Below are 23,529 nucleotides of genomic sequence, written 5' to 3'. Positions count from 1 at the left end.
GGAACAGCATTTTTCTTTGTCTTTCCATGATTTATGCGTCCAGTCACACCTCCAATAGAACCTTCCTCCATGTCTTCTCCATACAAATTCCTGTGAAATGAAAGTCCTAGTTCTCTAAGAGATTTTACTATGGTCTGAAGTTATTAGCCCGGTATAAGTACATGTTAATAATAATTTCTACCTTTGTACAGGTTCTTGGGAACTTGGCATGTGTGACCACATCCGTTGGAACAGCATTTCTTCACTCCAGAGCATTCACTATCAGCTTCACAGCTTTCAACGCAGGCAGCTGCAAAACCACTGGCCTTTTCAGGTGCTGGGCAGTCCCCTTGCTTCACTGACAGGATGTATTTAAGGAATTCACAGCTAGTTAGGCATTCATAATTCTTCTTGGGGAAAAGAGGCTAAAGGAAAAACAAAAGAACAAAAGAATTATAAAAAAGTTTTCAAGAGGAAGAAAAAAAACAAGAAAAAATGTTGTACATTTCCCAAGACCTCCAAAGATAATTTCAGATTTTCATCTTTTGCAAGACTACCCCTGAAGATTTGTATATTCAAGTCCCCTCTAAAAAAGCATTCCAAGTGCACAAACACAAATTCCCTCAAGTATGATCACCATCTTTAATGGAATAAAGCTGTTTACATCTGCCAGATTTTTCTTGTTTTCCTCACATTGCCTAGCTACAAACTTGCTCAATAACAGATTTTTTAAAATCTCAAAACAAAGGGCAAGCAATGGTCAGATGTTTTTTTTTGTTGTTGTTTTGTTTGGTTTTTTTTTTTTTGACTGCTCCACATTCCTCCCTTCTTATTTCATGAACTCTATCCACAATATCTGATGTAACACCATGCTAGGAAAATAAGTGAAATCTTGCTTCCTTGCACTGTCTGAACTGAGTTGGTTAAAAGAAGGACATCTTTATTTTCTTGGTAACATAGTAATAATTACTCATAGAACTGGAATAAAATTTCTGATAAAAAGATCAGCAGAAAATACAGATCAAAATAGAATCATAGAATCACAGAATCTACTTAGAGTTAGAAGGGACCTTTAAAGGTCATCTAGTCCAACTCCCCTGCAAAAAACTGGGAACAGAGCTTAAATACTTTAAATTAATTAAAGCTCAAATAAATGCTACCTCTTGGAGAAATCAGCTCCTAGCTATAGGAGACACTGTTTCAAAGCAGATACGTTTTACAGTATGTGCACTACTACTTCAGCCATTTGACAATTTTTTTTCCAGCTGTATTAGAAACAGCATCTAGAAGCCCATGGAGAACACTGTGTACAACACAGGGATTCCACCTCCTCTTTTAGCTGGTTCTTGATTTAGTTTGGTGTATAACCAGATATGGCAATTCCCTCAAAGAGACCAGTGAAACTGTAGGTAGTTAAACTGCATAACAGGGGTTATCCAAGTTTACAACCTACTCTCCATAAACCCATTCATGTAATTTCTGCAACTTTGTTGCTATCTTCCATATTCAAATTTTACTTTTTTAATTTATACTGCTTGCAATTTGTGGCAAAATGAGAAACAGTGTTAAGTATAAGGAGGCCCATGTGAGGCCTCCCTGAGTATGTGTCAGTTTATGCTCCAGAATCCAGAATGTGCCACTAACATGCCTCTCACATATTGTCCTATAGAGTAGTACAAAATTTTTGAATCAAACTCTTCATATATTTTAGTGACACAGTATAACTACTGCAATGACTGCCAAAATAAGCAGTCCCCTTTTCTCTCCTAGTCACCCCAGTGTTCCTTGGATATGCACTCATGCTGACCATACCTGATTTCACCGTGTCTTAAGAAACCAGAAGGAAATTAAACTTTTGGAAAACAAAGGAGACAGGCAAAATGTTTCCTTCTCTTCTTCATGTGAAGGTTACTTTAACAGTAGCATACATTACCTAGATAAGGACTTATACACAACAACAGACCATGAGAAATACAAAGCTGAAGTTTTTATACAAAGTAAATAAAGATGAATTTATTCTCAAAGTTTAGTTTTCTCAAATGAAAACAGTCTGTCTTAATACATTCAGATAATGTCTAAGGAGCTTACATGAGCTTGAAAGAAATAAAGGAAAATGATCTGTGTGTGTGTCAAGCAAATTTCAAATCCTAAAACATCACAAATTTGCAGCTACTTAATTAAAAACTTTACAGCTCCCTGAGGCATAATACATCCTCAAGGCTTCTCTTCCTCACCCTATTTCACAGCTCATTTTTCAGTTAGCTGCTAAATGTGCTGCTCTTCATTACTGGCCTTTGAAGTTCTAAATTTAGTTTCAACCACAAAACACTAATCAAAGAAGGATGCTCACTGTTTTTAACTACAATAGAACAGTGTTCTACAAATGTTTTCCTTTTAAACCAAATTTATACATTTTTACATCCATATCTGGAAACAGCCTGAGTAGGAAGTGATATATGAGGATGACATAAATTACACACGCTAAAACTGCTTTATTACACTTCTCCAGAATTTTGTTATATAAGGAAGCAGCAACTGATTCCAGTGAAAGAACTTGATTTTAATGAGAAATTTTAATTTGTTCTTCTAATATAACTAAATAGATTAGCATTCTTTTGATCCTTACTTACATGTAGCTATTTGGATCTAAAATTTACGCTTTTAGTTGAAATGACAACATTTCCTAATCAAGATATTTAAAACTGTTTAAACAAGACATGTTTTTCCATCTGCAAAAGAGCATTCACAGTGATGAAGAACATGATAAACCAATCAGTTGAGTATATCAGTTAAGGTCAATTCCGTTTTTGTAAGACAAGCTGAAAATCTTAATAAATGCACACTTTAATTGATTTGAATAAAGATATATCTATATAATAAAGCAACCTTCTACTGAGCTGGTGTTTTACTTCGTACTAAAAGCCAGTTAAGGTTGCTTCAAAACCAATCCAACTATCGCCCATTTTGTACTAGTTTAACTGATCTATGCTTGTTTATTCACAAGGTTATTCTGAAATGCTGTGCAGAAACAGTTTCCTTCAGAAAAGACTTGTTTCTGAATAATTATGAATTTTGATGCCTTTCTGCTGAATCCAGTTAAAATCAGACTGATCTTCGCAAATGAAATGCCATCCTTTTTCCTAGCTATCTTGCACAAGGATTTTCACATTTGTGATGTTTTTATCCTTAAAAAAAAATGAAAAAAGAAAAAAAAACCTTTTCTTAAACATGTCCAGAAAAGGGAAAAGGTATGTGGGAGAAATAAAGGAGGTATTTAACAGCACCTTCTCAGAGATATTACGTGAGTGTAAAAAAAACCTTTTTTTTCCCTCAGACATATTATGGCTACATCATTACAAGTGTCCATAAAAACAAAAGAAAATGCTATAAACATCCCATGTTTGTTAGCTGTCTCCTTAAAGCTCACACCTCTAATACTGTAAGTGAAAGAGGCAGCTGGAAGAAAGTGAGAATGAATGCCCTTGGGCTGACATACCTCACAGAAGCTTTGGCAATGGTTTTTCTTCAAGTCCCAGGATTCTTTGCAGGGCTCCAGGCACTAGGAAGAGTCAAGAGGGGAAAGTGTCAAGAAGAGAAAGAAATAAACATCTACAAATGACCCCAGTTTGTTCTCTGATTGTTTGTGTGGCCCATAGGAAGTTAATAACAGGCTTTAAAAATCCACTTCTCCTGAGGATAAGATTGTGTCATTGAGCCATGGTGTCAGAGCAAGGGCATGCCAAACTCTGTTGAGATTACAAGAAACATTTTCAGTGCTTCTTACAGTACAAGACAATTGCTCTTCTTATTTATATGCCATCCTATTTTCTGCATTACTGAGTCTAGGTCCTAATAACATTTAACATCATGTCATTGGATCACAGAGCAATGTCAAGAGTACTACTCTAAACTACAAAAACTTAAATCTCCTTTCTGATCAGCCTAAAAATTAGATGGGGACATTGCCTTCCCATGGGAGAAACTATTTCAGCAAGCTATAGAGTAAACTCAGCAGAGATTTAGCCACTATTTCTGTATAAATAGACAATGTTCACTGGTCTGTTAGCAAAATCACTTTATTTCAAGTACCACATTATCATTTTTTCACCTTCAGTCTCTACTACAATGGATATATAGAGTTCAGATTCAAACACTGCAAATCTGAGATTCAAACTCTAAAACCTGAGTCAAACTTCTCAACATAAAAAAAACTTACTGCAGCTGAAACATAAATTTAAACTTCCATCCAGTTAAGTAAACGATCTTGGAAAAAAAAAAAAAAAAAAAAAAAACACATTGTTGGAAGTTAGTAGCATTTGTTCTTTCTGGTAATACTTGAAAGATAATTACCACACCAAAAGGAAAGGCCTATGACATGCAATTCTCAGAATCTGACACGTGTTCGTATTATTTGTTTCTCTTATACATAGAATTAAACTGGAAGTATTTACATTTTTGTTAATCAAAAACAAGTACAAACACATACACACTATATTTCAGAACAGCTATTCTCTTGTATCATTAATGCGCTAAAAACATCATTTTTTTAGAAGATAAACATCTTTCTTTCTAGTGACAAAGTCTAAAAACATAAAACCAATAGTCATACAGGTTACATAGTTTACGAATGCAAAATACATTTTCTCTCTGCTCTGTGTACAGGTATAGGCCAGTGACATGTGGTGTCCTGCAGTAGTCTACCATGGGACCGATGCTCTTCAACATCATTACCAATAACACAAATGGTGGAATTAAGTGCACCATCAGTAAGGTACAACTCAGCTTGGCCAATACCAGGCTGAGTGGTGCAGCTGTTACAATAAAAGGAAGAGATACCATCTAAAGGGACCTGGACAAGCTTGAGAAGTGGGCCCATGAGAACCTAATGAGATTAAATAAAGCCAAGTATACTTGGGTCAGGGCAATCCCAATATGTGTACAGACTGGGAGAAGAATTCCTTGTGAGCAGCCCTACAGAGAAGGACTTGGGTGTTCTGGTGAAAATTTGGACAAGAGCCAGCAGTGTGCACATGCAGCCCAGAAGGCCATCTGTATCCTGGGCTGTATAAAAAGAGGGATGGCCACTAGGGCAAGAAAGGTGATTGTCTCCCTCTGCTTTGCCCTTGTGAGGCCCCATCTGGAGTACTGCATCCAGGTTTGGGGCCCTAGCAGAAGAAAGACATGGAGTTGCTGGAGTGGGTCCAGAGGAGGGCCACAAGAATTATCAGAGTGCCAGAGCACCTCTCCTATGAAGAAAGGTAGTGGGAGCTGGGCTTGTTTAGCATGGAGAAAAGAAGGCTCTAGTAAGACCTCATTGTATAAGGGTTCTTTGGGTAGACAGTGATAGGACAAGAGGAAATGGTTTAAAACTAAAGGAGGGAAGGTTTTTATTAGAAGTCAGGGAAAGTTTTACACTGAGAGAGAGGTGAAGTGATGGAACAAGTTGCCCAGAGAGGTTGTAGATGCCCCGTGTTCAAGGCCAGGTTGAATGGGGCTTAGGAGCTACCTGATTATCATGGCTTTGTGATTTATTATTGATGTTCCACATCACAACAACATACAGTGTACTGGCAGTTAAAGAGTTAATGCTGCAGCTTCAGTCCTGGAAGAGAAGAATGAATCACAGCTTCCAGAAGACTCTGTTTTTTCATTTCCATCTTGTGGGGAGAGGGAAAAATAAAACTCCCTGGAAGTCATAAGACTATCTCTCTTTGCTCTCTGGTGGAACAGAATAAGAACTCTGGTTTTCAGAAAACTCTCTCATTTACTTGATTTATTAGATTCAATCCCAGCTAACTTGTACTTTCGCTATTGTAGTTAGTAAACTAAGTTTGTTTTCCTTCTCAGATCACTGCCACTGTTTTTTTTCCCTTTCATTCCATTTCCCTCCTTTTTGGGCCAGTGGGTCTGCTGTCCCCCTGTCACGGACTCTGATCTAGTACTTGATCCAGTAGTTCGCTTCCCTGTCTGCAGAAGGGGACGTTGGAACTTGATGATCCTTGAGGTCTTCCTTGAGGGAGGTGATTGTCCCCCTCTGCTCTGCTCTTGTGAGGCCCCATCTGGAGTACTGCGTCCCGGTCTGGAGCCCCCAGTACAAGAAAGACAGGGAGCTGTCGGGGAGGGTCCAGAGAAGGGGCATGAAGATGATCAGGGGACTGGAGCACCTCCCCTGCGAAGACAGGAGGAGGGTGCTGGGCTTGTTCAGCCTGGAGAAGAGAAGGCTGTGAGGTGACCTCATTGCAGCATTTCAATACCTAAAGGGAGCCTACAAACAGGAGGGGAATCAACTCTTTAAAAGGGTTGAGAACTGCAGGACAAGGGGAAATGGCTTTAAGTTGAGGGAGGGAAGGTTTAGGTTGGATGTCAGGGGGAAATTCTTTACAGAGAGAGTGGTGAGGTGCTGGAACAGGCTGCCCAGAGTGGTTGTGGATGCCCCATCCCTGGAAGTGTTCAAGGCCAGACTGGATGGGGCCCTGGGCAGCCTGGTCTAGTATTGAATGTGGAGGTTGGTGGCCCTGCCTGTGGCAGGGGGATTGGAGATTCATGATCCTTCAGGTCTCTTCCAACCCTGGCCATTCTGAGATTCTGTGTGTCCCTTCCAACCCAAGCCATCCTATGATTCTGTTCTATGATTCTATAATTATAGTAATGAGGGAGACTGACTTCTTACATGGTTTGATAGTGATCGGACAGGGGGGAATGGTTTTAAACTAAAAGAAGGAGATTCAGATTAGATGTTAGGGGGAAGTTTTTCACTGAGATGGTGGTAAAGCACTGGAACAGTTGCCCAGAGAAGTTGTAGATGCCCCATCCCTGGAGGCCAGGTTGGATGAGGACCAGGGCAACTTGATCTAGTGGTTGGCCACCCTGCCAGAGCATGAGGGCTGGAACTAGATGGTCTTTAAGGTCCCTTCCAACCCAAGCCATTCTATGATTCTATAAATACACATAGCGATATTAAGACCCAACTTTTAGCTCTTCAAAATTCACAATGTACTACACACAAAGTAATTAGAAGGATACATTATAAAATGACACTGAAGTCAGTAAGTTTAATTAATTCTGGAGTATTGTTTGTCTTGTAGCAGTTATTGTACATTTGAGCGCCATTCCATCATCATTACAATTTTACAGCTGTTCTGATTGTCTGATAGATTTAATACCAATTTACAGAGATATAAGCGGTGTAAAAATAGAATGGGCAACATTTTGATCATGCTGGGACTCTATCAGTATTTCCCAGGGCTTGTCACGATTTCTATACTCTTACCTTCTCCTAATTCTTTTCTCACAGCTATGCAGCCACACTGACTGTATCCAAATCAGTATATCCACAATCTTGCCACAAGCTTGAGATGAGAATCAGGCACAAGTTCCTGCTAAACTGCATTGTTGGACTACCCTCCTTGCAGGCTGTGGAGCAAAATGTTCAGCATGCCTGGAAGGAAATATCAAAATGCTGTGCACTTTAGGGGAACTGTTCTATTTGTTTCTACAACAATGTCTTTATCTACAGTGTAAGTAGGCTTCAGTGTTCGGTGTTTTGACTGACTGCTGCTTTGTTCAGTAAACAGGTAGGACTGCCCAAGATATTCGCCTGGAGTCCAGCACCTCCTGGTTTTTTGAACGGCACAACTGATGTGCACCTCAGCTCAGACATTCCAAAGGGAAGTCATACAAAATAAACAAGACCTGAATGGTATCCTGCCATCTGACTGTTCTCAGAATATTCTGATAATGCATCTATCCATAAGGCCTTCATTGTAAGATTAGTAAGTGCTGATTAGAGTATACACCTAATTACATATAAACAAAAAATCTTTCATATTTGCTTCACATTCCTGTTACATGAAGTCTCCTCAGAGCACTGGTCTTAGCCTAGCACTGTGAGCTGATCCATACACCAATTGCCCAGCTTCAGTGGAGCGGTGTCATTCTGTAAGTTGGAGAAGAGTTGCTACCAGACACCAATGTTGTCAGAAACCCTGCACTAGGATCGTTTGGAACAAAGAGGAAAGAAGAGGAAAACAAAATAGAACAGAACAATTGAAAGGAATCTACAGAGATCACCAAGTCCAATTGCCAATTGTTCACTTTAGGGATAGCCAAAGGTTAAAGCGTGTTGATGAGGGCGTTACCCAGCTGCCTCTTGAACACTGATAGGCATGGGGGATTGATCACCTCTCTAGAAAGCCTGTTTCATTGTTAGACCGCTCTTACAGTAAAGAAATTTCTTCTAATGTCCAGTCTGAACCTCCTCTGGTGCACTCTTCTGTAGTTCCCTTGCAGTGTATCTACCGTACGCAGGAGAAGAGCCCAGCACCTTCCTCTCCTTTTCCTTTCCTCAGGGAGCTGCAGAGAGCAAGGAGGTCACCTCTCTGCTTTCTCCATACTAGACATTTCAGGTGCCCTTTGCTCCTCCTCACAGTACATGCCTTCCATCCCTTTTGTTGCTCTCAACTGGGTGTTTTCAAGGACCTTAACACCCCTGTTATATTGTAGAGCCTAGAACTGCTGCACATAACGTTCAAGGTTAGGCTGCACCAGTGCCAAACATAATGAGAATTACCTCTTTTGACCTACTGCAGAACATACACTTTCAGTGCTCTGCATCATACTGAAGCAAAACATTTCTTCCTCTACTATGGATCTGCATCATTTTTAGCCCACCTAGCCACAGCAAGCACTAAGATGAATATTGAGAACACATTGACAGTTTTTTTGACAGGTAGCTGTCACTGCACAGTAAAAATTCATCTTAAAATACAAAATTGGGGTATTACTTTTCTAATATCTTGAGTGTAATTCAGCAAAGACCTAACCAAAGCTCCCCTGGAATATAACAGGAAATAATAGGAGTTATTTCTCTCTTGCACATGGGCTAGATAATGGAAGAAGATAATGGGTGTAAGCGACACTCACCTTGATAGGCCAAATCCTCCTAAAGCACCTGTACCCGGAGGTCCAGGCTTGCATTCTGCATTCAGACCACTGCTAAACAAGAGCCGCAAGTAATAGGAGCAGACCTAAGAACTCACTATTGGTCAACCTTCAAAATCTGTCTGTGCAACATAAGCACATACACATACACATGCATATATCATTATTACTATAGATCAGTTAATAATCAGTCTCCTAAGGACCTGTCAAATCACGAAGACAAATTCTATAAAAAAATGTGTTTTTACTGTAAGGCATTGAGTGGAGAACATTCTTGGAATCAAGGATTTAACAAAAGCGTGATACAGGATTTGCTTACTGGAAATATTTTGCATGATACAATGGAAAAGAAGTATCAGGAATACTTCAAATTAGGAAAGAAAGGCACATGAATTAAAAATACAATTAAAAAAAAAAAAAAAGCAAGAAACAGTCTCACTTGTTTCCCAACAGTAGTACTCACACATTCCTTTCCTAGACGACGCATACCTCATTTATTGATGCTAACAAGAAATACCATTCCTTTTATTACTATTTGAATTGAAGTCCAAATTAGATTATCAAATTCCAGCACTGCAACACTTGATATGAGTCAGCCATAGTACTTATGTACTTAAAAGGATATTTTGTAATTCTGTACGCTATTCCCATAAGGAAATAATTCAGCAGAATAGGAAAATATATTATTACCCATAAAAGCATGTAAGAATCACAACTCTTCAACAATTTGCAATGTAACTTAAGAAAAGTATCCTGAGATGAGACCAAAGAAGTAACCTGAAGGAGTGTGCCCCCATACCTTTGGAATATACATATGTTTTTTAAAATCACTTTTCAAAAGTTTACTTAAACATTTTTTTCTTAAATTTCCCGTAAAAATGAATTTCCTCATAAATCTAAGGTAGGTGTTTTCCTTCTATGGACTCGAAACATCGTACTTGAATTCTGCAAACTGAAATGAAGAAATAAATCTTTCATTATGAAACCAGAGTTAGAAATATCAATTTAAAGATTCTTGTTTGTTCTGCTTTGCTGTATTTTATTTTTACCTCCAGTTTAAATTTTTGATCAGTGTTAGAACACACAGCTGTGGCCCTGTTTCACAATGAATATTGCAAAATGAAAAACTTGGGTAGATAGGTACGCAACAAGAATTTCAGGCACTTGCAGTGAGAATTCCTGCAGAGATAGGTAGGTGAATCCAATTCACGGTGCAAAAAACCATGAATTTTCTCATTTCCAATCTGGATCATTCTCAGAGGTCTCCAAAAGCCATGCTTTATGATTTGGTTGATTCTAAGACTCCATTTATGGTATTAAAATATCAAACTCAAGTTTGTGAACACCTCTATTGGTCATTAGGTGCCTGCTATGAGTCACTTGGCTCTCAGGTGCTTGTATATCCTATCAGATCAGGACTCCTCTACACATCTATCTTACCACAGAATCACCAAGGTTGGAAAAGACCTTCAAGATCATCCAGTCCAACCATCCACCTATCACCAATAGTACTCACTAAATCACGTCCCTCAACACAAAATCCAAATGTTTCTTTAACACCTCCAGGGCCGGTGACCACCACCTCCCTGGGCAGCCCATTCCAGTGCCTGACCACTCTTTCAGAAAAGTAATATTTCCTGACGTACAGCCTAAATCTCCACTGGCACAGCTTGAAGCCATTCCCTCTTGTCCTATCACCAGTTACATGAGAGAAGAGGCCGACCCCCAGCTCACTACAATCTCCCTTCAGGTAGTTATAGAAAGCAATAAGGTCTCCCCTGAGCCTCCTCTCCTCCAATTTCTCTCTTCTTTTATTTAAAACAATCTGCTAGAAGCAGAGATGTACTAATTTTTTGGTTGGTTCCTCATCCCCAAAAAAATCCATAAGCCCAAAGAGGAATGTTCAATTTCAGAATACGCAGCTGTCATATTATCTTGTATGTTGATACATGCTGGTCAAGAAGCCTCTGAGCATTTTCTAAGATCCATTTCAAGCTGAACCTGTCTATTGCTCCTCTGTGTCTTTGCCTCCCCTCCTTTATCAGTACACTGAGCCACTAGAACACTGGTCATCAACTTTCTAGAAACTTAGTGTTTTAGATTCTAAAACTCAGTTACACTTAATATAGACAAGAAGAGGCTTAAGTATCTTTAAAACTCTGAGACCCTAGGAGGAACAACTGTGAAACCTATTCTTTGGTGTAAAATACCAGCTGCATATGACTACCTGGAGTTACTCTCTGTTAAAGAGATTCTCATGAGAATTACACGAGTAATATATTTTTCCTTGTAACTGAACAACAAATGTGTTAAATGATAGAGAAAGGTTCCCTGTCTGTGTTGCCTATTTTCCACTACCATAGGTCACTGAGCATCACGATTTGGTGAAAAGGAGTGATTTTGTATTCAAGGATCAAGTCTTAATTAAATTAGTTACAGTTAGGGTCATTCAATGATATTATCAAGTACACTGGGAACCCAGCTGATATGGTCTGAAAGTATTGCTAATCAAAGAGCTGGTTTTCAATGAAAACCAGGTTTCATGCTGACCTCATATAGAACTATTTAGCATTGAAGTAATAGGGGTTAAGTTGTGAGAACACAGCATTTTATGTTGAGTGCTAATATCAAGAAGTAGGAGGCAATACTAGCCTTACTCGAGGAGAAAGAGAGATGTACTTCCTGGTAGTATTTTTTAGATCTACTAAGAAAACACTAGCAAAAGCTGTACAACAGAGATCCAAAACACATCATTAAATATATATTATTTTTAATAATTCTTAGCTAATAAGATAAAGTATACAATCTCCAGGAGGAATACTGAACTTACAACACATCAACTGCTTTAGCTAATTAATTTATTTAGTTAGTTTAACAAAAAGATGGTAAAGTACCTATATTCCTAAAATATGCTAAATATAAACCTACATGGTAAAAATCTATCTGGCATCTTGAAATTGAATCTCAAAAGATATGAACAACACTCACTCACTTATCCATCTCAGAATGGTATTAAAACTGAAATATTTTTAATTACATTTCTAAACACCATTAAACAATTTTAATTCCAAGCACTGTGCTGTAAATAAATGTAAATTATCTCTGCATATAGCATTATCACTGTCACAGAAGAGATTGCCAAAATCTCTAGTTCACCAAACTATGCAGAATGTGAGTTACAGATCTTCCAATTACAAATTTTGAAGGCCTAGAAAAAAAACAGAATAGTCAAAATAATATGAAAATAATTAAGAGAATGACAGTATCCTTTAAGCTGGCTCTTGCTATTTGAATAGACAGGTGGACAAAACTATGAGTTTGTCTCTACTTGGCTTTTTAGAAGGCATAGTCATAAAGTTATTGAATCAAACTATTGTTTTTTATGTGTAACTATCTTCTCCCTGAAGAGTGAACTACCCATTTGTACTCCGCCATTTCACTGCAGAGTGGGACATTTACAAGAAAGTTAACTGGCAACAAAGTTTTGCAGAGCTTTTTAAACCGCTGTGGCAAACAGTTGTATTTGATATTTATTTAACTCGGGAGTGGTGGCACTAAAAGCACACACAGAGACAGGCATTACTGCACTCCCCTGATAAACAAACCATGCAAATCAATAGATATGGTACAGGCAATCTTCAGAAATGGAATTGTTGGATATCTAACAGACTTGAGCTTGAAATAATCACTTCCTTTTGTTTTAATTGCCCACTTCATTTCAGTAGAAAGCATGGGGGATACCAATTCACAACTTTAAAGCACCATGTGCTCCAATATCCTGAATAAGAGCAATAGAAACACCAAGACCCTTGCCAAGAATGACAGATCAAATTTTTTGAAAGTGCATGTAGCCTTTACTGTAAGTTCCCAGAATTTAACAGAAACTGATAGCTACCAGAAAAGTTTTACATACACTGAAGGTGAGAATCATTGAACATGCTTACAACAAAAGAACAGCTTGACATAAAATATTTGGAAAGTAAGCTACTACTTTGGAAGAAAAAAAGAAAAAAAAAAAAAAAAAGAAGGAAATAAAAAAAAAAAAAAGAAAAAAGAATTCATCTTATTGTACTTTAGCTGAAATGCAGCAGTTTGAACCCTTATCCTTTTAGAGTGAAAACAACTTTTAACATTAACAGCTTACTTTTTATCTCTATGATTTAGTTGTCCAGTATGCCAAATTTTGCCAGAAAAACTGTTTGCTTGAAAGGACAGAAGAACAATCCTAAGACATTTTTCGTATCTCTATTCTTTGTTATCAAATAAACAAAATCATGGCTATTTATGTCAACAGAGAATTGGCTCCCAAACGTTAGGGTTTATTCCTGATGTTTTTTACAGACTTTTTATACCAGCAAAAGAAATCAGGACATACATTCCTCCTTTTCCGCACCTCATAGCCTAGAGTCTAAGGCACATAGATAAACAGATAAATAAATAACACTGAGTTACTTTGTATGACTTTGAAACACATCATTGAATCTCAACCCACCTACATTTAAGATAAATCCCTGAAATATAATGGATCTGATGGAACTTCCTGACGTTTTACTTGTCAAGATAAAAGGCATTAGTGATGGCAAAATGCTACAAAGTAGGAAGTGAAGGAGCTCTCTTGTGCACACCTTAGCTATATACTGTGTCAAAGTGCACAAACTATTTTATATCAAATGAAGAGAGATCACTGAAAATGGTTAAGAAGGACTTCTGCATTGACCTCTTTCTAGTAGTGATAATTGCTTTAATTGCTGAGAGTCTTCCACACTTTGCACTATTTCTTCGGAATGGAATTCTGCAGTAGTGTCATTACTATAATATAGTCAATCATGTATTTAACTACAATGAATTAATGAATTTAAAACACAATAGCAGTTTTACTTTATTGGCTGAACTTCCATATTTCAGGCTACAGTACTGTGGTACAGTTTACATCTGTTATGTTTGTATATTTTGCATGTGTCTCAGATTAGTCATGTCAACTCATTCTACTTCTAAAGCTCCTCTAAGACTGCACCTAGAACATAGAGAGTAAGCAACATGGCAGAAACTGTTTTCTTCTGTCCTTAGTTTCTAGATTGCTGTTTCCTGCCCCACTTCTTTGAAGAATGCATCTATAAAAATACCCAGAACAAGTATGCATAAAAATAGAGATCAGCAAAATGCAATGACTTTTCCCTCCCAGTGATTAGAATGGTGGATAGGCCATTATAATTTGTTTCTAGCAGTAGGTACACAGAATGGATGATGAGTTAGTCTAAAAGAAGCCCATCTTGCATTCCAATGTAATTTCTTATACTGTCTTTTTAATTTCCTAATGCTTGACTATTTGCTTTAGTGATTACATAATGCTTACAAAATAAAAGTGATCATAAATGTTTTGACATTTTAGACAAGCACATAGTTTTCATTGAGAAAACGTAATTCTTCTAATTCCAAACAGACAAGGGAAAACCTCTTCAAGCTGGCACTTTCCCCTACCAATCTGTTAGAAGGCAGCTTCAGATAACCACACACAGTCTTGCTATAAACACCATCTTGCCATGGAACTTGAAGTGCCTGTCATATCAGCATGACTCTCTCCAAGCACAGTCAAGCTGTTTTTGTTTTTTTTTTTTTGTTGCTGTTTTATAAATCACTTAAACTAGTGAACTCTTCAGATAACAGATGACTCTCCTTATACATCACCCTGCAATTTCACACATGCATTTCTGAATGAAAAAGCCACAAAATGTTCTTTTTGCTTTATCTATCACAGTATTATGGTTTTATAGACCACCTAACACTCAGAGACTAAGAAAAAAAAAAAGGACTGGGAGGGGGGCTCTTTGTCTAAACTGCTACTTTGTTTCTCTTCTCTGGCTTTCTATTTCCCTCCCAGCACTACCATCACCATCAGAAACGACATATTCTGCATTACTAAACAGAAAGAGCCGTAGGGCTTTTCACTTCTAATTTCACGCCATAATAAAATGCAGTGGTTGTTTCACTGGGGGACCTGAAAAGCCTGTCTTTGTGAGGCTTGTTTGATGGTCAGGTTAAGCATCACATTCTGGCAGCAGGCATCTGTGCCTGCCTCTTCATGCAGTTAGAGCAAAGGGAAAGGAAAAGGAACAGAGAAAGAAAAGGAGGTTGTCTTGGGAAAATAAATAAATAAATAAATAATAATGCCCCTACTCTGAAGCAAGCAATTTACATTACACAGCTATTGCTTGGTCTAAGCATTTTTAAACATATCTGTTTATCCATCACGTTGACAGATGGATAAATCTAATGACAGTAAGTTTAGAAAGTTTTCAGTGTATTCAGTTAGAATTGTTGCTTTAACAGGAAAAAATATATAGACTTGAAGTAGACTTTGTGTGGATAAGCAGAAGGAAAAAACAATATAGTACTTCTAAAAATAACAGAATCATGCATTACAGAAATATAGCTTCCTTCTACAGGAAACAGAAATTAAAATTCTGTTAATTTTAAGTAGAACAGGAATTTTAAAAAGCAAGATGTAACAGTAAACTCTGAAGTCTTCTACACTTACCTTGACTTTTTCCAAATATATTCTCACTAGATAAAGAAGGCTTTCCTGTCCTATGTTTAGATTCCCTTTTGTAACCATTGTATTTTTTTGCAAAAAGAGATAATGTGATTCTTTCTCTCAATAATCTCTTCATTCATCTTAACACAGTCTACTGAAAAAAAATAAAATGGTTAAAATTCTATCAGTTTACATGACAATTCATAAAATAAACTGCTACATAATACTTTAAAAAGCTAGGTAGTTTCACATATTACCTGCTAAAAAAAAAAAAAAAAAAAAAAAAAAAAAAAAAATATTTGTTTTTAAATATATTACCTAAAAAAAAAAAAAAAAAAAAAAAAAAAAGAATAAGATTGTGATGTAAATAATAAAGTGCCTGAATACCTCAGGAAAATTCAAACTAAGTGACCTAAAATTGCTATCTTGCTTAAAAGGGATTTCTTTCAAAAGCTATTAAATAAATGACTATCTTGCTATTACTTTTCAATATATTTTGCACATTAGCAAGGAAGACAATATTTTCATGCTAAATTTCTTAGTTAGTCTTCTAAACGTTATGTTTTTGAGGTTATGATTATGTTGTGAACAGAAGTGAATCTGTATCGATGATGCCACCAGCAGATGGAAAGTCATGTGCTGGGACTAGCAGTCCTTTGATGTAAATGAGCTTAAGCAGAAACCTTAGGTAAAAAAGCAATTACATTCTTAGTCAAGTATACTTCCCCATTCAGCTCAGTCAGTAGCCTCACCAAAACTAGCTGTCTAGGGCAGGGACTTGTGCAAAAGGGAAGGAGAGAGGAGTTTGTAAACACCTCTTTAATTGATAGCTTGTACTTACAGCAGCTTAAGCATGTCATAAAACTGCATTAAAAAAAACAAATACTGACTCATCTTATCAGCAAGGCTGAGAAATAAAGCTTAACATTATAGTATTGAGAGGTAAGTAGGACAAACTAGCAGAAGAATTAATAAACAGTTTGAATCACACTATCACAGAATGTAATAATCTGTCCTCAGCCTTGTGCTGGAAGAATTGAGCTGGATACATTTTCCCTGGCAGTAGGTTTGGGCTAGAACTCTGGACATTTCCAGTCCTAAGACTGAAGAATATGATTCTGCTGACCAGAATATCATGAACAGCTTCTGGTTTCAGCAATCATCAGCATAGTAGTTCATTTCTGAAGTTCAAACAGCTATTATTGCATTACTTTGAGGTACAAATTTGGAATGTTATATGGGCAAGCACAACTCTTCTTAAATATTAAAATTAGTTGGCAGATATTACTCCTAGAAGAATAAGTAGCTTTATTTTTTTTAACTTCAGCTTGAAAGTTGACTATTTCAATTAATTATCCATTGATTTCTAACATCACTAAAACACCCAGATCCTTTCAGTCATGGATCACTGTACATAAATGGAAAGACTGATAACGATATCTTTCTAGTCACCCCAAAGTAACCTACCAAACTCAGCAGATGCTGAGATAATGAAATGGAAAACAGTTGCAATAAAAATCAATGCTGCAGCATAGCAAGAAAATGTAAAGTGGAAATTCGGGACATGTAATGCTTAATCTAGTTTTCTGCCTTTCATTCATTTTAATGGGACTCATAGGCAAAGCTCTCAGAGGAAGGAGAGTAAGATTCTGAAATTGCTGGAATGAAGTCCCCAGAGAAAAACTGTCTGAAAATCCACCCACTGAATAGCTCTTCCTACACTAACAGGCAAAAGGACAGCTTGCCTTCTATGTAAATACATCCAAGAAAACCAAGTAAAGCCAAGCCAAAAGGTCTAAACTGAATATTGTAATTCTAGATTTAATGAGCACAGGCTGCAAATACCCAGAACATTTCAAGAACTTATTACAGAACCAATACACTCAGCTGCAAAGAACTGCTCTGGAGCCTTACAGAAGACAGCTCCTCCTGTCCCAACATCTGCTTTTCTCCTGAATCATTTTTCCTAGACCCATCACCTTACAATTCACTATGAAAACTGGAGCAGGTAGATAGCTAAAAGCAGAATGCTTTTGCTGGCCATACACAGAGAGAGTGACCACAGGCTAAACACAGAAGGGAGTTACGATCTTTTCTATCAGAGAAAGGAAAGCTAAGTAGGAACTTGTGCCAGCTTTATGTGCCTTTATGAATCTCCTGATAAGAAGAAGAGAGTTTGTATTCCCCATAGATCATGTTACCTCTTTCTCTACATTGTCCGACACTTTCAGAGTTTATACTGAAAATGTAATATATCCTGTGGTTTTGCAACGGAAAAAAGAACAATTCTATATTTTAAAATTCAAAAAAGAAGTCATTATTCTGTGCAATTAACTAGATAGTTTCTTCTACTTCTGTAGGATCTAGGCCCAATTGCCCATATCTTACCTCATGAAATAACTTCAAATTTAAGAAAACACGTCTGTTTTCTTTTACGATCCCATCAAGATTTCTCTTTGCTATGATTGACAATCAGCAAAAAGCATGAAACCAACCTGTCTTTCTTAAAAGATAAATAAACTTCTTAAGGTCTAGCCCCTACAGCAATACCAGATATCCAAATCAACAGAGACAGGAAACCATGCAAGCATTATCTTCAAAGCTCAAAGGAGCATAAAACACTTATTTCAGGAGTTATATAACTCTGGTCAGCAAATTCAGTAGGAACTGTACTTTGAATGTGCCAGGGCAAAGCTAACAATTTCCCCAGACAGAAAATTATCTAAGGTTTAACTTAGTTTCCCATTCGCAGGTACCTATATCCAATATAAGATGGCAACTTGCCTCGAGCTGTCTCTCCTAAAAGCTAAATGCTTTTATTTCTTTCTTCTTTTTTTCTTTCTTTTTTTTTTTTTTTTTTAAATAAAGGCATCTTTTACATCTGTCAGCCTCTAGAGTCCTGACTCCAGGACTCAATGGAAGCTGAAATGCAACTAGGTGCTCTTGTGTAAAGAAACAATACAACCCTTGTCTGGAACCCTGGTTTGGATAGCTAAACTACAAATGATACTTCCCATTAGCTGATGACGATCTGGTCAACAGCACATAGAATACCATTCAGTGGAGCTGCATCTCCTAGAGGGTGAAATAAAAAACTCTCTGGAACTGGATCCTACAGACAACACTGAGAACATGTTTAATCCCACAACATACAAACTGCACAGAATCCAAAGTTTATGTTTGAATCCCAAGTTAGGTACAATTGCTGGTCAATGTAAAAGTAGTTTTAATTTTTATGAGTATGCTTGGACTATCATAGTGAGAAAGCATTTCTTATTCAAGAACTGTAGTATTCCAAAATACTCATGGAAATACAGGATACTTCTTTAGCAAGTATTTCACAAAATCACAGAACCGCTTGAATTGGAAGGGATCTTTGAAAGGACCTTTGAAGTCCAACTCCCTTGCCTTGAACAGGGACACCTACAGCTAGATCAAGTTGCTCAGAGCCCTATCCAGCCTGACCTTGAACATCTCCAGGGATGGGGCATCTACCACATCTCTGGGCAACCTGTTCCAGTGCCTCAACACTTACTGTAAAAATCTTCTTCCTTACATACATTCAAATCTCCTTTCTTTTAGTTTGGAACCATTTCCCCCTGTCCTATCACAACAGACCCTGTAAGGAGTCTGTCCCCTTCTTTCTTATAAATCCCCTTTAGATACAAAAAGGCTGCTATCAGGTCTCACCAAAGCCTTCTCCTCTCCAGGCTGAACAGACCCAGCTGTCTCAGCCTGTCCTTGTAGAGGAGGTATTCTACCCCTTGGATCACTTGGCCCTCCTCTGGATGTGCTCCAACAGATCCATGTCTCGTTTGTATTACAGATTCCACTTCTGGATCCAGTACTCCAGCTGAGGTCTCAACAGCATGGAATAGAGGGGCAGGATCACCTCCCTTGACCTGCTGGCCACATTTCTTTTGATGCAGCCCAGAATACTGTTGACTTTCCGGCTGTAAGGGCACATTGCTGACTCATGTCCATCTTGCCATTTACCTGAACTTGCAACTTTTCGGCAGAGCTGTGCTCTATGCTTTCACCCCACAGCTTGTATTAGTAATGAGGCTTGCAATGACCCAGACATTTCTAATCCTGTGGCTATGCTTTTCTTCTTAAATATCTGAACACTTAGTCGTAAAAAACAGACAGAAAAGTAATCATGAAGAGACTTCTAAAGAGGTAAGATATAAGATACAATGTAGTTTGTTTCACAGACAGTTACATTTGTTACACGACTTCATTCATTTTCACTCTCTCAATCCAACATGAATTTACATAATTTTTGATCACTGTAACATTTTAAATATGTTTAGCACTATGTATAAAACTACCAATGCAATAATGCTGCTTATTCAAATAAACTGCCTTAGTCATTTTATATTTTCCAGGGTATTTCTTTGGGCAAGAATCTAGAGATAAATATTTAAGGACCTTAGGGTAACCATCCTTATATTTGTCTGAACAAATACATCAACTCATGCTGTAGAAGAAAAATAATTTTCTCTTTTCCCTAATGTCTACAAGACACGTAGATAAAATTTTTCTACCACCATGTAAAATTTCTATTGCCAGCAGCAAAACTGCTAGTACAGAGAATTGTAACAAAACAGACATGGAGTTTTATGATAAATGCCAGGAGTTACAAATCGAATCATGAAAAATACAGAGCAATGCAAAGTTTTCTCAACACATTGTTGTTTTTTTGTTTGCTTTTTTAATCTTCAAAAGAATAAGGACTATTTCAGAATTTTGACTACTAAAAATGCCTTAATGACTTATGACTGTGAAGAAATAATATCCCTCTCCTGCATTTTACAGTTTCCTAATGGAATGGCTGCAAAAACGTACATGCATCTGACAAATACTTTCTTCATCTATACTCAAATCTGCTTACACATCCATAGAAAAATGATTCATTTTAGTTTAACTTCAGTGATCATAAAGCCAATTTTGTGCTTAAATTAACATATGAAATGTTTGTTAAAATCTATAGGAGCCATCCAGGCAACCAGGGAGACAGTTTGGCCCAAAGTATCTTAAGAATAATTTGGCACAATTTCTGGAACAATGTTTAGGCCAAGCCACTTACATAAACAGTCTTTCCACTCATATTCTTAAAAAAGCCAACAGCAACAACAGCTGTCAAAGACTGTCCAAATACATCATTCCTTTTTTCACTTTAACCTTTTAGACTAATCTGTACTTGCATTTTTAGACACTTAATTTCAAATTATGTCTTTTTCACTTTTTCAATGAGTACAATGTTCTTTCAGCCAACAAAAAAAATAGCTTGAAAAGAGTATAATTCTAAATTGTAGCAATTACAGGTGATTTACTTTTTCTTCCTCAATCATTCATCCCTCTCCTGTTTGGTGTAACAACAGAAATTGCTTCTAGGCCTTTGGAGGACCAAAAAGTGTTGGTTGTATCAACATACCTTAGGCATAAAAGCCTTTCCAGAAAAAGGACATCATAGTAGGCAAAAATGGATTTTATCCATGTTAAACTTCTTCAGCGCAGTTCAGGATTTTTCTTGGGTTTCAAAGATTCATGATACATATAAAATCATTTTAATTTAGATGAAGCTTGTAGTATTATATAACTTACTCTTAAAGATACAACTTACCATGAAATTACATTGTGCCATTAAGAGTCTTTTCATACCATTATTATTGCACCTCTACAAGAATCTTGCTGAAGAAGTATCAGAGTTCTACCGCTCCAATGTATACTGCCAAGTAGCTGTGGATATGACTTTTTTTTTTCTCTCCTCCAGGATCTGATGACAGTACAACAAAGGTGCACTGTTACAAAACTTAAAGTCCTTTTTAAAAGAGACTAACAATTTAAACAGAGTTCATTATAACTCAGCTTTTGAAAAATGTCTCTCCAGGCACAAATTTAATCCAAGAAGTCAAAGAGAAAAAAAAACATGCCAGCTCCATCTGTAACACATTTTAAACTAATTTATTGCCACTAACTGTTCTCAAGTAACTGACTTGCCCTGCAAATACTATAAGCCAAAGCTTTCAGTTAAGAGCTTTATTTTATTTGCTTAATGAATCGTTTTGGCACATTTTGCTGTTTCCCACTGCAAAAGTAGTAGTACATTTCATGTACTCAGAAAACTTTCATTTAATGTCTCAGAAGAAAGAGAATAAACTGAAATTTGTTATTTGCCACATTAATAATCTAAACTGCTTCAGTCATCCCCATTTTCCTCATGTCTCCAGTAGTGATTTCCCCTATGGGACCATTTTACTGATTTTTCTAAATGACATACCATTTTACAGACAGATTTTCTTTAGATCACTTTGGTTATGTCAACGCAATATAGTCTAGAAAGAGTGACTCCAAAACATTAAATAAATAAAAAATAAAAATAACAGAAGCAGACTAAACAGTGACATCTACTTCCTAAGATTACACAAGGAATGCTTGATCAGCCAAAAATGTTCTCCATCTTCTCCCTTCATATAAATATGCTTCAGGGTCTGTATATCCTAAAGCTTTTCAGAATTTTTGTATATGTTTGGTTTGTTTTCACTGTTGTTGCGATGTTGTCTTTTTTATCCTCCAATAATGCCAGCTCTTTACAAAAGCTTTATTCAACTGGATGAAGCTTATGTACAATATAAGACCTGTTTACCTTCAAGTACACAGCTTCTTCTACAGCCACTCAAACCAAGCATAACACAAATTATATCAAATCAGAACAACAGTGCTTTCCAACTCTTTTTTTGGATTCAGTCTGGAAATTAGAGATTTCCCTTACAAAGAAACCAATGAAGGCTGAGAGGCAGAAAGAAGCATTAGTCAAGATGTAGATGACAAACGGTAACCTTCCTCTAAGCTGTTAATTAAGTAGCACAAGTGAGAGAAGTCACATTGCCCTTTATAATGAGAGAGAGAGCACCTTGTGCAGAGATGGGCAGGTAGGTGAAACTCCATGAACAGCTTAAGCTAGTTCTGTTTGCTCTTTTACTCTTCAAGTGTACAGCAAACTGGCAATGCTGGAAAATCATTTTGGCTAGACATGTGAGCTGATCTTGCTCCCCGCAAAGTCAGCATAAGGCAGTGGATGGAATAAACTGATATAAGACTGAGCCTTGCAACAGCAGCCAGTATGTAAAATGGCTTTATGGACAACATACTCCAACAAGGTATTCTAATTAGGAAATTTCCTTTTCCCTTATCCTTTCACTAAAATGAAAAAAAAAAAAAAACCAAAAAAAAAAAACACAAAAACTCGTGGATTTTAAAGTGACAACCAAATGAAAAAGGAGTAAACGGTAATGTTCTTTTCCTTCTACTTGCGCATATAGAAGATTTGAGCTGTTCAAATGATTGTCAAAAACAAAAAAGGAGCACTGCATTCTAAAATTATAAAATCTTATCATCTTATTTGTCCTATTTCTGTTCAAGGCTTCATACACAGAGACATAAACTAAGCAACCTAAGCATTAAAAAACACATTCACAGATAAGATAGGTCACCATGCCACTCTGTCACTGGTCTGGAGAGGGAACTTTCAGATTGAAATTAAAGTTCAGTCATTAAGTCATCGTGATGACGATACTGATGATGACAACTTGTTAATAACTCAGGAAGAAAGCTTATATATATATTTTAGGCTGGACAATACCATATGCAGTCACGCATTCCGATCTTCTTACTTTGTCAAACCAACACACACGTTCAAGACCATAGTAAAGATTTTTATCCAATTTTGCATCCTCACTCTTAAAACTATTGGTTATGAGAGTTGAGGAACTTACCCGGTTGCAATCCTGGCTCCCAGCTGCCCGAAGCAAGCATTCCTATATCTCAGTAGTGCTGCACTCTGCCCTTACCTTTTCCCGCTCAAAAATGTTTCACCTTCTATCCCAACTATGTATCTGTTGCTGTGGATGCTTACAAGAGTTTTGGGCGTATACAATTATTTTTTTCCTAGAGAAATTCTCATTTAAAAAGATCAGGAGCTTCTCAATCAACATGAAGAATACAATCCAGAGAGACAAATATTTCTTACCTCTCCTGAAACTGATATTTTGAGAGATCATATAAATGTAAAAGAA

General features: G+C 37.1%; 1 protein-coding gene across 1 annotated transcript in view; it reads right to left on the bottom strand.

The window, feature by feature from the left end:
• ANOS1 (anosmin 1) overlaps positions 1-23,529 on the bottom strand; it is a 129,399-nt gene that overhangs the window by 56,308 nt on the left and 49,562 nt on the right. The window contains exons 3-4 of the mRNA XM_042810190.1: positions 3,476-3,538; positions 182-404 (exon numbers count right to left, since the gene is read on the bottom strand). Of these exons, the coding sequence (XP_042666124.1) occupies positions 182-404; positions 3,476-3,538 (286 nt within the window). The remainder of the gene's footprint in view (positions 1-181; positions 405-3,475; positions 3,539-23,529) is intronic.

This window comes from Centrocercus urophasianus, unplaced genomic scaffold, assembly GCF_019232065.1.
Source record: "Centrocercus urophasianus isolate 14NV4802_14NV808 unplaced genomic scaffold, USGS_Curo_1.0 seq_12, whole genome shotgun sequence".
NCBI lineage: Eukaryota > Metazoa > Chordata > Aves > Galliformes > Phasianidae > Centrocercus > Centrocercus urophasianus.
This window is presented reverse-complemented; position numbering and strand designations above follow the sequence as displayed.